At 43.9% G+C, this 14,777-nt stretch overlaps 1 protein-coding gene across 1 annotated transcript in view; it reads right to left on the bottom strand.

The window, feature by feature from the left end:
- Window positions 1–9,767, bottom strand: part of TBP (TATA-box binding protein) — a 23,672-nt gene extending 13,905 nt beyond the window's left edge. Inside the window, exons 1-4 of the mRNA XM_075064137.1 lie at window positions 9,628–9,767; window positions 6,701–6,942; window positions 4,692–4,873; window positions 326–571 (exon numbers count right to left, since the gene is read on the bottom strand). Of these exons, the coding sequence (XP_074920238.1) occupies window positions 326–571; window positions 4,692–4,873; window positions 6,701–6,754 (482 nt within the window). The 5' untranslated portion in view covers window positions 6,755–6,942; window positions 9,628–9,767. The remainder of the gene's footprint in view (window positions 1–325; window positions 572–4,691; window positions 4,874–6,700; window positions 6,943–9,627) is intronic.
- Between the last annotated feature and the right edge of the window lie 5,010 nt (window positions 9,768–14,777).

The raw sequence follows: 14,777 nt of genomic DNA, 5'->3' as shown, positions 1-14,777 counted from the left end.
TTTAAAGGTTATATGTATTGTGACATATTAGATTATCAGTGCGGATTACATTTCACTACAAGTTTGTTGGACTTTTGAAACTGCATATAGCCAAAAACAGTTATAGTATTATAAAGCTACCACATGATGACATAGGATGACATTAAACAGCCCAACAGAGTGCATATTAGATCTATGGCTTACAAAGATCAGCAAGAAGTCCCACTTCTACTACTGAACTGCCACATTAACAGAAGTTTTAAATCATTTAAGTCACTAAATCTTTAAAAGGCTCCCTGTATGGGTGGGAGAGATTGTATAATAAAAATATACCAAGTACACTCACTGCAGCTGTGGCACAATCCCGGAGCTCTCAGATGCAGGTGTTGCAGGCGTTATTGGGGTCATAGGAGTCATTGGAGAGGGATAGAGTGGCGTGGTTCCTGGTAAAGGAGCTGTAGTAAGAGTCTGTGAATGGAAGAGCTGCGGCGTTTGACTGGATGTTCCCTGTGTTGCTTGCTGTGATGTGGACTGTTGTGCTGCTTGCTGCTGCTGCCTCTGCTGCTCCTCCAGAATAGATAGACTGTTGCTGCTTTGGACCGGCTGTGGTGTCAATCCAGTGCCATAGGGCATCATTGGGCTAAAAATTGGAATTCCAGGAGTCATGGCACCCTAAAGAAGAGAGTATAAAGAATAAAGCTTGAGTTCAGTCAAGTCCATTTACTTTTATGAGAAAAATCAAACATTTGTTACATGAGGTTAAGAACAAAAATGGTGGTTTGTACCGTTTCCAGCCTGAGTGGGGATTTGTTAGAAATTAATACTCTTAGGGCATGTCTACACTGCAAAATTATGTCAACGTAACATATGTTGGCATACTACTGCCACAATAATTAAATCACTTTTGCTTGTCCACACTACACTCCTTGTGTCAGCAGTGAGCATCCTCACCAGAGCACTCGTACTGATTGTACAATCAGTGTGGGGCATTATGGGACAGCTTCTGAAAGGCAGCAACAGTCGATGTAAGCAACACAGTGTCTACACTGACACTGCATCGACCTAGTTACATCAACGTTGATTGTATGCCTCTCATGGAGGTGGAGTTATTAAGTCAGCCTAGCAGGGCAGTTACGTCAGCAGGAACGAAATTTTACTGTAGACACTTACATAGTTAGGTTAACATAAGCTGCCTTGCGTCAACTTAATTCTGTAGTGTAAGCCAGGCCTTAGAAGCTCATTTTACTGCACAGTATTTAGAACTATTTTTATTTCCATTAAATTGTCCAGTCCAGTACTCCTCTTCACTAGCTAGTGAAGGATTATTCTCTTCAGTGTATACTCCGGAGCTTTGTTTTCCTGAAGAATATGCTAACATCTAACAGCTCTCTCTTAAAAAAGGAAACAAACCCAGTGAATTTGGTGCTTGTGGAAAATAACGACTTAAAAGCCCTGAAGACTGAAATTGTCCTTTTACAAAAAGAGGAGACACAGCATTAGCAGTGGCAGCTTCCTCATATCACCTTGTAGGTATGCTTCAAAATGTGACCTGGAAAGAACCTCCAGAAATTAAAAGGGAGTTCAGGCTCATGTCAATTTACTGCTCAGTTGTCTGAGCAAAGAAACTAATTGGGGTGCCAACTGCACTGATATTTGGGGGTGATGGGCACTCCAGGCTCAATTATTTCAAATTTTACCACTAAAATGGACTTAACATTTGTTTTACTTAAATCTAAACAAAGATTAAAGAATGAGAATTACATATATTTGTATATTTCTGAAACCTCCATTAACGTAAACCTTAAGTTTACAAAAATATATTTATTTAATTAATTTGCTTACACTGTGCATCCGAATAATCAGTGTCACCCTTTCCACTACATAACATGTTTACATTAAAGTCGATGGAATTACATCAAGAATTAATGTTTCTTCCATACTGAAGAGATCCTTATAAACATTAACAGGGCAATAGAAAAACGCTGAAGCATTTTCTCTTTTGTGAGTACACATGAAAGAGGGCTTTACCACAAAGTGGACTTTTTTTAATTAGTTAATTGTCAGCTGAATTTTTTTTTTAGTGTCCTATTAATATTCTTCTGTTTTAGATAAACAATTCTCACAAGAAAATTTGGTATTTGTAGAACAATTGTATTTCAACATCTGAAAAATGAGAATACTGTTAAACACCCAATTGCAATGAAATTGTAGTTTAATTTAAAACAAAAAAAATAATAATTTACATGTTTGAAGGTGAAATGGAGGAATACTCCAGAGATTACAACTAACTACTTTTTATCCTAGTCCCTGTTATCATAAAGTAGTTCCAAAAGCAACAAATATTAGATCCTTCTCTAGCAAATAAGCACATTAATATTGCTAGATTCTAAACAATCTTTCATATCCATATGCATCCATATTGTTACTCAAGACACTGAAATCTCTTTTATAAAGAAATTCATCTCACGAGTAAATTTAAAATAATTTGTTTTTTTTTACCTGAGGGGATGCTAACCCCTGGGCGTAANGGCCGTTTTCCCGATGGATTGTATGACCCACACCAGCAGTGCGGGGGGTTGAGGCCGTGTCGACTCCGTCATGGCGATGAGCTGCCTTGCTGTGGAGAAGGTCTCCGGTGTAGAAGGGAGGGCAAGCTCAACCACTGCATGAGCCGGGGAGCTGTCAGACACCGGACTCAACAGCCCTTGTGGGACCGGAATCGACGGTGCCACGCTTGGTAGAGCTGCAGTCGGCACAGATGATGGTGCCGGACGAACGGTCTTCGAAGAGCGCTCCTTCTGTGGAGCTGAAGCAGCTGGAATGCTATGTTGCTTCCTGGGTCTCAGGGACAGGGAGCGGTGCCGAGCAGATGTCGGTGCCGGTAAGGGTCGGTGCCGGGGCTCCTTCTCGGTACTGGAGTGGTCCGGGGCCGAAGGGGCACTCCTTACTGAGGCAGTCTGTTGGGTGCTCGGTACCGACGCTGCAGGACTAAGTGCCGACTCCATGAGGAGCTGTTTCAATCGAAAGTCCCTGTCCTTCTTTGTCCTTGGTTTAAACGACTTGCAGATGCGGCACTTATTGGTAAGATGGGATTCCCCTATGCACTTGAGGCAGGAGTCGTGGAGATCCCCTATTGGCATCGGCTTCTGGCACGCCAAGCACGGTTTGAATCCTGGTGCCTTGGGTATGGGCCCGCACTGGGGTGGAGGAAAAGGGCTAACCCTGATCCCCCCTTAAACTATATACACTAACTAGGAATAGAAGTACTAACACTAACTATAACTACAAGAACTCGAACTATACAACAACAAACAGCAAAGAACTACAAGAAGCTAGGGACATGGAGATCAGCAAAGCCGCGTTCCACAGTTCCAACGACCGACACGGGCGGTAAGAAGGAACTGAAGGGCCGTTGGGTCGGCAGGTGTATACATCCGGCGCCATAACGGCGCCACTCCAGGGAGCGACCCAGTCGACCCACCGAGTGTTGCTAGGGTAAAAATCTTCCGACAAATGTGCACGCAGCGCGCGCACCCCTAATTGGAATCAATATGAGCAAGCACTCAAAGAAGAACTGTACATGACTTGATACTGAGATTTTGCTGTTCAAGCATGTATGACTGGGTCAGATACATCTATGGTTTAACACTATTGACTGTGATGAAGTTACACCAAGGATTATTTTACAGAGGTGGTAGCAATGATCAAATTGATGTATATTAAAGTTCTCTCAATTTCCCCAGGTATCACAAGGTTCTCTTTTTTTCTCAACAGTTAAAAACAAAGGATTTTTGTTAAATTTAGAGAGGCAAGTTGAATTTATATCACAGCATTGAGAATGTCATCTGTACTCAAAAATAAGGTTGTTTTGAGTACAAAATGCCCACTGGCACTTTTTCTATAAGTTGCCATAAAATAAAGACTTTAGTGTTTTCCCTTTATTGCAAAGTACAGTGAAAAAGATTTTCAGACCCAATACCTTGAACTAATTCTATATTTTTCTCCCCTGAACATAACCTCATATGCAGTAGTCAACTAGAAAACAAGACAAGATACTAGGGACAATTCCATCTATAGTTGACTAACAGAGTTTTTTCCCCTTTTAATTCCCTTTCCACTGTAGATTTATATTTTCAATTTTAATAAGCCTCTCATTAATAAACTAGTATAACCAGGAAACAGAGGTTATTTTAAAAACAGTCACGATATGCAAGCATTTCAATAGGTTACAGCTGAGAATATATTTAAAGGTTATATGTATTGTGACATATTAGATTATCAGTGCGGATTACATTTCACTACAAGTTTGTTGGACTTTTGAAACTGCATATAGCCAAAAACAGTTATAGTATTATAAAGCTACCACATGATGACATAGGATGACATTAAACAGCCCAACAGAGTGCATATTAGATCTATGGCTTACAAAGATCAGCAAGAAGTCCCACTTCTACTACTGAACTGCCACATTAACAGAAGTTTTAAATCATTTAAGTCACTAAATCTTTAAAAGGCTCCCTGTATGGGTGGGAGAGATTGTATAATAAAAATATACCAAGTACACTCACTGCAGCTGTGGCACAATCCCGGAGCTCTCAGATGCAGGTGTTGCAGGCGTTATTGGGGTCATAGGAGTCATTGGAGAGGGATAGAGTGGCGTGGTTCCTGGTAAAGGAGCTGTAGTAAGAGTCTGTGAATGGAAGAGCTGCGGCGTTTGACTGGATGTTCCCTGTGTTGCTTGCTGTGATGTGGACTGTTGTGCTGCTTGCTGCTGCTGCCTCTGCTGCTCCTCCAGAATAGATAGACTGTTGCTGCTTTGGACCGGCTGTGGTGTCAATCCAGTGCCATAGGGCATCATTGGGCTAAAAATTGGAATTCCAGGAGTCATGGCACCCTAAAGAAGAGAGTATAAAGAATAAAGCTTGAGTTCAGTCAAGTCCATTTACTTTTATGAGAAAAATCAAACATTTGTTACATGAGGTTAAGAACAAAAATGGTGGTTTGTACCGTTTCCAGCCTGAGTGGGGATTTGTTAGAAATTAATACTCTTAGGGCATGTCTACACTGCAAAATTATGTCAACGTAACATATGTTGGCATACTACTGCCACAATAATTAAATCACTTTTGCTTGTCCACACTACACTCCTTGTGTCAGCAGTGAGCATCCTCACCAGAGCACTCGTACTGATTGTACAATCAGTGTGGGGCATTATGGGACAGCTTCTGAAAGGCAGCAACAGTCGATGTAAGCAACACAGTGTCTACACTGACACTGCATCGACCTAGTTACATCAACGTTGATTGTATGCCTCTCATGGAGGTGGAGTTATTAAGTCAGCCTAGCAGGGCAGTTACGTCAGCAGGAACGAAATTTTACTGTAGACACTTACATAGTTAGGTTAACATAAGCTGCCTTGCGTCAACTTAATTCTGTAGTGTAAGCCAGGCCTTAGAAGCTCATTTTACTGCACAGTATTTAGAACTATTTTTATTTCCATTAAATTGTCCAGTCCAGTACTCCTCTTCACTAGCTAGTGAAGGATTATTCTCTTCAGTGTATACTCCGGAGCTTTGTTTTCCTGAAGAATATGCTAACATCTAACAGCTCTCTCTTAAAAAAGGAAACAAACCCAGTGAATTTGGTGCTTGTGGAAAATAACGACTTAAAAGCCCTGAAGACTGAAATTGTCCTTTTACAAAAAGAGGAGACACAGCATTAGCAGTGGCAGCTTCCTCATATCACCTTGTAGGTATGCTTCAAAATGTGACCTGGAAAGAACCTCCAGAAATTAAAAGGGAGTTCAGGCTCATGTCAATTTACTGCTCAGTTGTCTGAGCAAAGAAACTAATTGGGGTGCCAACTGCACTGATATTTGGGGGTGATGGGCACTCCAGGCTCAATTATTTCAAATTTTACCACTAAAATGGACTTAACATTTGTTTTACTTAAATCTAAACAAAGATTAAAGAATGAGAATTACATATATTTGTATATTTCTGAAACCTCCATTAACGTAAACCTTAAGTTTACAAAAATATATTTATTTAATTAATTTGCTTACACTGTGCATCCGAATAATCAGTGTCACCCTTTCCACTACATAACATGTTTACATTAAAGTCGATGGAATTACATCAAGAATTAATGTTTCTTCCATACTGAAGAGATCCTTATAAACATTAACAGGGCAATAGAAAAACGCTGAAGCATTTTCTCTTTTGTGAGTACACATGAAAGAGGGCTTTACCACAAAGTGGACTTTTTTTAATTAGTTAATTGTCAGCTGAATTTTTTTTTTAGTGTCCTATTAATATTCTTCTGTTTTAGATAAACAATTCTCACAAGAAAATTTGGTATTTGTAGAACAATTGTATTTCAACATCTGAAAAATGAGAATACTGTTAAACACCCAATTGCAATGAAATTGTAGTTTAATTTAAAACAAAAAAAATAATAATTTACGTGTTTGAAGGTGAAATGGAGGAATACTCCAGAGATTACAACTAACTACTTTTTATCCTAGTCCCTGTTATCATAAAGTAGTTCCAAAAGCAACAAATATTAGATCCTTCTCTAGCAAATAAGCACATTAATATTGCTAGATTCTAAACAATCTTTCATATCCATATGCATCCATATTGTTACTCAAGACACTGAAATCTCTTTTATAAAGAAATTCATCTCACGAGTAAATTTAAAATAATTTGTTTTTTTTTACCTGAGGGGATGCTAACCCCTGGGCGTAAGGTGGTAAGCTGTTGTTCTGATCCATGATTCCAATTACTTATTTGGTCGGGATAGAAATAATTCCACCAATTCAGTAAAAGTAATTCCACACCCTCATGGGTTTTTTCCCCCCTAAAGCATTCCAGCAACTAGTTTCTCAGCCACTCTTGAAGCGTTATGAAAACATCAGCTCCAGAGAAGTCTGTGCAGTAAGTCTAAAAGCCAGTCCAAAACCTGAAAGGGAAAAAGTAGGTGCTTAATAACCATATGTTTAAAAAACTTGTATGATTACATCCAGCTGCCATGTAACATAGCAGTCCTTAAATATATTTGTGCACATTATGCTGCCTTTGAAACTTCACTCCCGCCAAGAACTTATTTATGTGCGTGACTCTACTCACATGAACAGACCCATTGGATTCAGTGGGACCACATACATGCCTAAGGGCTGGTCTACACTAGAAAGTTAGGTTGACCCAACTATATTGCTCGGGGGTCTGAAAAATTCACACCCAAGACACAATTCCCCTTTTCTACACCTATCCCTGATGTAGAAAGCAGTAGGTCGCCGGGAGAATTCTTCCACCAACCTACCTACTGCCTCTCGGAGTTGGGGCTGGTGCAGGCACTGCTGCAGCACACCAAGTGTGTGCCTGGGGTGGCAAGCCGCAGGGGGGCGGCCAGCCGGTTGCCGTGAGGGCAGCAGTCAGAATGGCTTAGGTGGCATGCCTGCAGGAGATCTGCAGATCCCATGGCTTTGGCAGCAGGTACGCTGAAGGCGCAGGACCGGCAGACCTTCCACAGACACGCCACTGAATCCGCGTTACCAGTGGACCTCTCGCAGGCGTGCCGCCAAAAGCCACCTGACTCCTGTGCTTGGGGTGGCAAAATACATAGAGCCGCCCCTGCTCGGAGAGATGGATTTACTAGTGATGGAAAAACTCCTTCCATTGCTGTAGTTAGTGTCTATACTACAGCAGTGCAGCTGCGCCACTGTGGCATTTCTAATGTAGAAACACCCTAAGTGTTTGCAGGGCTGAGCCTTTAGTTATGATTCCAAACTTTGCCACCAAAACATAATATGTTTCACTTAAGCCTTAAACATATGTAACAGAAATCTATGTATGTAGATTCATTCATATAATATTAAAATTGTCTTAATATTCCACTAAAAAATTACATCTTAGCATTAAAATTAATGAGATACTCAAATACTGCACAAATTTTTCCAAGATACTAAATAAAGTTAATTTGATATTTATAGCTCACCATATATTGAGTAGTGCTTCCAAAACACAGCAGACCCAACTCTACTCTGAACTGTACCAGTTCAGCTCAGCTGATTTCAGTCAGAGTGCTCTGGTACAACTGAGGGTAGAGTTTGATCTGATTTTTTTGAAATAGCACCAATGTTTTTAACATTATTTTGTTAATCTACAGTAACTTCACTAGCTTGATACCAAGACTTCTAGTCCCTGTGCTTGTACATTCATTTGTTGTGGGATTGTTCTTGAAGCCTGAGCTGCTGGAAATGACTTAACAGGAAAACATTATTAAAATCAGAAAGGAAAAAAAGAGAGTTCCTTTTGCCAACTCCAGACAAAAAATGAAGCACTGAGACATATCACCAAAGAATTACATGCACCTTACAGAGAAGGAAAAAAGTGAGAAAATTGGAGTTTTCCAATTGACATATAGGTATATCTTTTTAATGCACACAGCAATCTTCTGATTTTCCCAAATTACAGTGCTGCACTAACAACCTGGCAGTTAGAAGCTTACAATAGGATCCCCACCCCCCCCGCCCCCGCCCCATCAAAACACTTTAGTAACTTTCAGGTTCCTAAAACCATTAACTGTTGGGCTGAAATCTCAGACTCATTTCCAGCCCTGAGGTAAGTGTTCTGAAAGTTTGAAGAAAATCTGTTCAGCTGTTTGTTTTTTAAACCAGAGATTCCTTGACCCATAGTTAGTAAAAAGACTAGACCAAGGTCTTGCAAAATAGTGTAAATATGGTCTGTTTTGAGTTTAGCTACATTTGTGCAAGGAACAAATTCCACAGGCAAGGGACCTCTGAGGATACCCTGCCTTCAGTGCCACTGAGCTTCCCCAAAAAATAATGCATATGAAGTTACAGCAAGAGGAGCAGTTTAAACATGACTGGAACTTGTGTACTTGCGGAGAGCCTGAACCAATACGTCTGATGGAAGAATATCCCACTAACTTCAAAGGGAGGTTTGGCTATGTAATAACACTTGGTACACCGCTACCTCGCTATAACGCCACCCGATATAACATGAATTTGGATATAATGCAGTAAAGCAGTGCTCTGGGGGGGGGAGGTATGGCTGCGCATTCCATGGATCAAAGCAAGTTCAATATAACACGGTTTCACCTATAACGCAGTAAGAATTTTTGGTTCCCAAGGACAGCGTCATATCCAGGAAGAGGTGTAATTGCATACCATTTTTCATCTTCAAAGCACTTAACAATAAGCTTCATAATAACATAATAATATACATAATTATGTTACCCCAACCTTGCAAAACTGTAAGAAAACCTGATTTGCCCTCCCTTTCACTATAAGGGTGATCACGAACACCCCAGGATACATTATTTGGCTAACAAATAACTAATCTCCGCAGGCTGCTGGGTGAGGCTGATTTTCCAATACTGCATTGTTCGCATTTTGCAGATGGGGAAAGAGACAAGGCAGTTTAGTGACCTGCCCAACATCACACCAAGGGAGTCAGTGGCACGGGACAAATCAGAATTCCTGCTGCCAACATACTACAGCGATTGGCTTATCGGGACGACATTGAACTCATCAGTGCCCCTCTCCCGTCTCCAGCCCTCCCAGCCACGCCAAAAGGCTCGGGAAGGCCTGAGCACCGCAGAAGGGCCGGATAACAGACGTACAGAAAGACGCGCAGCTTCTCTTTTCTGCACACACGGGCTTACAAGAGGGCGCTTCTCCGACAAGCCCGTGCGAGGAAAGCCCCAGAAAGGCCGCGCTCAGCTCCGGGCTGGGAACCCGCTTCTGACGCTCTGGCCTCGGGCAAGGAGAAGCCGCCTCCCGCGGCGCGGCCGGCTCGCTCCTGGGCGGCGAGAAGGGCCGAGCCTGGGCCCGGGCCGCCCCGCACGAAGCGTGACCGGGAGCCCGGCGGAGAGAGCGCGCGCGCCCCGCCCGGAGTAGGGGGTCGGTATCTAGGCGGAGGAAGCCCGGCGATGGCGCAGGCTCCGAGAGGGCGGGAACGGGCCTCGCGCCAGGCGGCGGGACCTGGCCCGCCAGGGGAGAACAGCGCCCCGGCCTCCCGCAGCAGCGCGCCCCAGACCCTGTGTGCTCTGCCCGGGGGTTCGATACCTGCCGCTCCAGCTCCTGGAGACGCTTTACAGACCCGGCGCGTGCCGGACCCACCTGCTGCTGCCCCCCCCCTTCTCCGGGCGCGCGATAATGCGTCACTTCCGCCAGGAGCTCCCCTGCTCTTTTCACATGGCCATCTTGAGTGAGGGCGAACTATGGGAGGGCGAGTCAGGCAGCCCGATCCCGCCCCCACCTCTTGGGTGAATATTCGATCGCCGCAGACGAACGGCGCACAACTCCGCCGCAAACACCCGGGCGCAGCCCCCCCAGCCATGACAGCCCCCGCCATGTCATGCCGTTTGGGCTTTGCATTCAAAACCACTTCCACTGCCCCACAGAGCCTGACGTGGTACCTCAAGGTAGCACTCTGCCACACTCGGCAATGCGCATGTCCTTAGCCATAGAACCAGACAGCTGGCAGCGTGTCCTGACAACCCTCAGATCCCCTGGGTGGGACAAGCTAAGCTCCTGGAAACTGGACAGTGCCAATCTTATGGAGGAGCCAAATAATGCCAACATCCGACTTTTGCAGATTGTGGTTTCAGCTAGATCATAGTTGCCGTGCTAGAAGAGACGCTCAGTCAGTGCTATTTTCTCTCTTAAAGACTCCATAAAGGAGAGGAACACAACCAAGTACTAGATCCACACTATCCGTATTAAGGCCCTCCAGCAGGGCAGCATGCAATATAGTCGCTATCAATGAATGTCAGGGTGGAGAGACCTCACTCGGAGCCATCTGTCCAACCCTTGCTCAAGGCATCTAACACCAACTAAATCATCCCAGCCAGGGCTTTGTCAAGCCTGACCTTAAAAATCTCTATGGATGAGAGATTCGCGCACCTCCTCACCCATTCCAGTGCTTCACCACCTCCTAGTGAAATAGTGTTTCCTAATATCAATTTAGACTTCCCCCACTGCAACTTAGATCACTGCTTCCTGTTCTGTCATCTGCCACCACTGAGAATAGCCAAGTCCATCCTCTTTGGAAACCCCCTTCAGGTAGTTGAGGCTCTTATCACATCCTCCCTCACTCTTCCCTTCTGCAGACTAAACAAGCCCAATTCTCCAGCCTCTCCTCATAAGTCATGTGTCTCAGTCCCCAATCATTTTTTTGCCTTTTGTTGACTCACTTCAATTCCTCATCCTTTCTCTTACTGGGGGCCAAAACTGGACACAGCACTCCAGATGTGGCCTCACCAGTGCCAAATAGATCACTTCCCTTGATTTGCTGGCAATGATCCTATTAATGCACCCAATATGCCATTAGTCTTCTTGCAACATGGCACACTGCTGACTCATATCCAGATTCTCATCCCCAGGTCCTTTTCTGCAGAACTGCTGCTTAGCCAGTCGGTCCCCAGCCTGCAGCGGTGCATGAGATTCTTCCATCCTAACTGCAGGACTCTGCACTTGTCCTTGTTGAACCTCATCAGATTTCTTTTGGCCCAATCCTCCAATTTGTCTAGGTCACTCTGGACTCTATCCCTACCCTCCAGTGTAGCTACCTCTCCCCTCACCTTAGTGTCATATATGAACTTGCTGAGAGTGCAATCCATCCCATCATCCAGATCATTAATAACAATGTTGAACAAAACCGGCCCCATGACCAACCCCTGGGGTATTCTGCTTGATACCGGCTGCCAACTAGACATCGAGCTGTTGATCACTACCCATTGAGCCCGCAGCCCAACAATCTAGCCAGCTTTCTATCCACCTTATAGTCCATTCATCCAATCCATACTTTTTTAACTTCCTGGCAAGAATACTGTGGGAGACCGTACCAAAACCTTTACTAAAGTCAAGTTATATCACGTCTACTGCTTTCCCCATATCCACAGAGCCAGTTTTCTCATCATAAAAGGCAGTCAGGTTGGTCAGGCATGACTTGCCCTTGGTGAATCCATGTTGACAGTTCCTGATCACCATCCTCTCCTCCAAGTGCTTCAAAATAGTTTCCTTGAGGACCTGCTATATGCTTATTCCAGGGACTGAGGAGAGGCTAACCAGTCTGTAGTTCCCCAGGTTCTCCTTCTTCCCTATTTAAAAGATGAGCACTATATTTGCCTTTTTCCAATTATCCGGGACTTCCCCCGATCGCCACAAGTTTTCAAAGATGGTGGCCAATGGCTCTACAATCACATCAGCCAATTCTCTCAGCACCCTCAGATACATTAGATCTGGACCCATGACTTGTGCATATCCAACTTTTCTAAATAGTCCTTAACCTGTTCTTTCACCACTGAGAGCTGCTCACCTCCTCCCCATACTGTGTTGCCCAGGACAGCAGTGTGGGAGCTGACCTTGTCTGTGAAGACCGAAGCAAAAAAAGTATTGAGTACTTCAGCTTTTTCCACATCATTGACACTAGGTTGCTTCCCCCATTCAGTAAGGGTCTCACACTTTCCCTGACCTTTTTCTTGTTATTAACATACCTGTAGAAACCCTTCTTGTTACCTTTCACATGCCTGGCTAGCTGAAACTCCAGTTTTATTTTGGCCTTCCTGATTACACCCCTGCATGCTCCAGCAGTATTTTTATACTCCTCCCTAGTCATCTGTCCAAGTTTCCACTTCCTATAAGCTTCCTTTTTGTGTTTAAGCTCACCAAAGATTTCACTTTTATGCTCCTTTTCAAAATTATCTGCACTCCAGGCTGCCTGCAGTTACAGCATGTGCTGAGCAATTTTCAAGAGCAGTGCCTTACTGAGGAAACTCAACACTCGAGATTATTTCGTTTTCAATTTAAGGATCATGTAAATACAGGTTTCATCCTGAGTGTAAACTGATCTAACTGATGCTGTTTTGGGTGGTTGCTTTTCCTCTAATCCACAGACTGGTCATGACTCATTGTCACTGTCTTAAAAACCTTGGTTGGATATCCCTTACAGCACCTAGCTAAAGCCATGCTTCCTGATGGCTTTTATCCAGTTGGCCTTTCCGCCCCACCTTGACAGGCCTTTCCTCTCTGAAATAGATATATTATCCCATGTTTATCCCCCTTTAGCTGCATTAACCTTCTGCCTCCCCACCACATACTCCCTAGTCTTTTTTCAAGCAAATACAAATTTCAGAAAATAATGGGTTTATAGCGTAATTTTTATGTTATTAAAGATAGAAACTAATGTTCAGTAGTCTTATTCACACATGCCAATTCATAGATCTCCAGACAAAAGCTAAGTAAAGATAAAATTAAGGTTGAAAGTACATAAATTAAGTAAAAATTAATAGTAAAAAACATTACCATGATGTTGTAATTATCCAAAGAGCAGCACTACAAACCAAGCAAATTCAGAGTTCAGTTTAAACTTAAAAGAAATCTCTATATATTATGGTAGTGGAACGCAGAGTTAGGGCACTTAGTCCTCAACTCTGATGTCAAACAATAGCTGTACAACTATGATTAGGGTGTTCTGGTGTTTGTGGTCCAAGATTAGATTAAATTTATTTTTAACATTAGTTTTCTCCATATTTTCTGCCTCATGGTGTCCCTACAGGAAATGGCTTGTTTGGAACAAGTCTGCTCAAAATAAACTTGTAATAGTCTGTGCACTTCTGGGAGCAATTTGGTCTTGAAATGTGTTATATTGCCATTTTGCTGGGGTGCACCACACTGGTCACCATGCCAAATTTATCCAGCAAGGTCTGATAGTCAACTATACTTCCTTGCAAAAAATGTTGATGTTGTTTTACCTAGCTACACAATTAATAATGTTGTCTTTTCTGAGGTGTGAGCCAACAGCCAGTGCATTAGGTTTTGTTGCCACAGTAATGCAGAACAGGGGGGGCAAGTTTGTATAATTTTTGGTGGTGCCCAGAAGGGGTCCAAGTCCTGCCCCCTCTCCTCACACCTGCCTAAGGCTCTGGGAAGGAGTATGGGATGGGGTTTGGAGTGCTGGGTGCGGGCTTTGGAAGGGAGTTTGGGTGCTGGGTGTGGGATCTGGGTTGGGCTAGGGAGTTGGGGTGGGGAGGCAGGCGTGGTCCTAGCCCAGGGATGAGGAGTTTGGGGTGCAGCAGGCAGGGTCCCACAGGGGGCCAGAGAGGAGGACTCCCCCCACCCCTCTCCCTGCCATCAACAGCGAGCTCCAAGGGAGGGGGTGCCCTCCCCAACCCCAGCACGACACTCATCCAAACCTTCTCAGGCTGCTGCTCAGGAAGTTCAGCCAGGATAAGCCCCTCCTGTGTTGACTCGGAGTTGCCTGTTGGGGGGGGAGGGGGAGGGTTGCCATGCACCTCCTCCCTCCACAGACACAGCAGCTGCCTCAGCCTGCCTCCAGAGCCAGCAATGCAGCATGGAGCTACAGGGGGCAGGCAGGTTTGGGGGACGCTCTGGGAGAGGTGCATGAAGGCAGCAGGTGGGAGAGACCAAACCCCAAACATTAATCGAGCTGGGCCCCCGGGGCCCTGGATTTGCTGGAGCCTGGGCACCATGGGCCTATTTAACTTGCGGCCCCTGATGGAGAAAGCAACTGTTAGAGATTACCTTTTGTTAATCATCCTGGGGCAGCCCAAAACAAAGCAAGGCTACTATAAAAAAAATCATTTATTCCATATCACTGTAACCTATTGCAGAGTGTTCTGGCAATACCATAGAGAAAATCAGATCAGACATATAAAGCTACGACTCTGCAAAGACTTATGCAAATACTTAATAACTTTATGACTGATGAATACTTCTATTGAAGTCAATGAGACTACATACAGCCTAC

This window comes from Chelonoidis abingdonii, chromosome 3 (assembly GCF_003597395.2).
Source record: "Chelonoidis abingdonii isolate Lonesome George chromosome 3, CheloAbing_2.0, whole genome shotgun sequence".
NCBI lineage: Eukaryota > Metazoa > Chordata > Testudines > Testudinidae > Chelonoidis > Chelonoidis abingdonii.
This window is presented reverse-complemented; position numbering and strand designations above follow the sequence as displayed.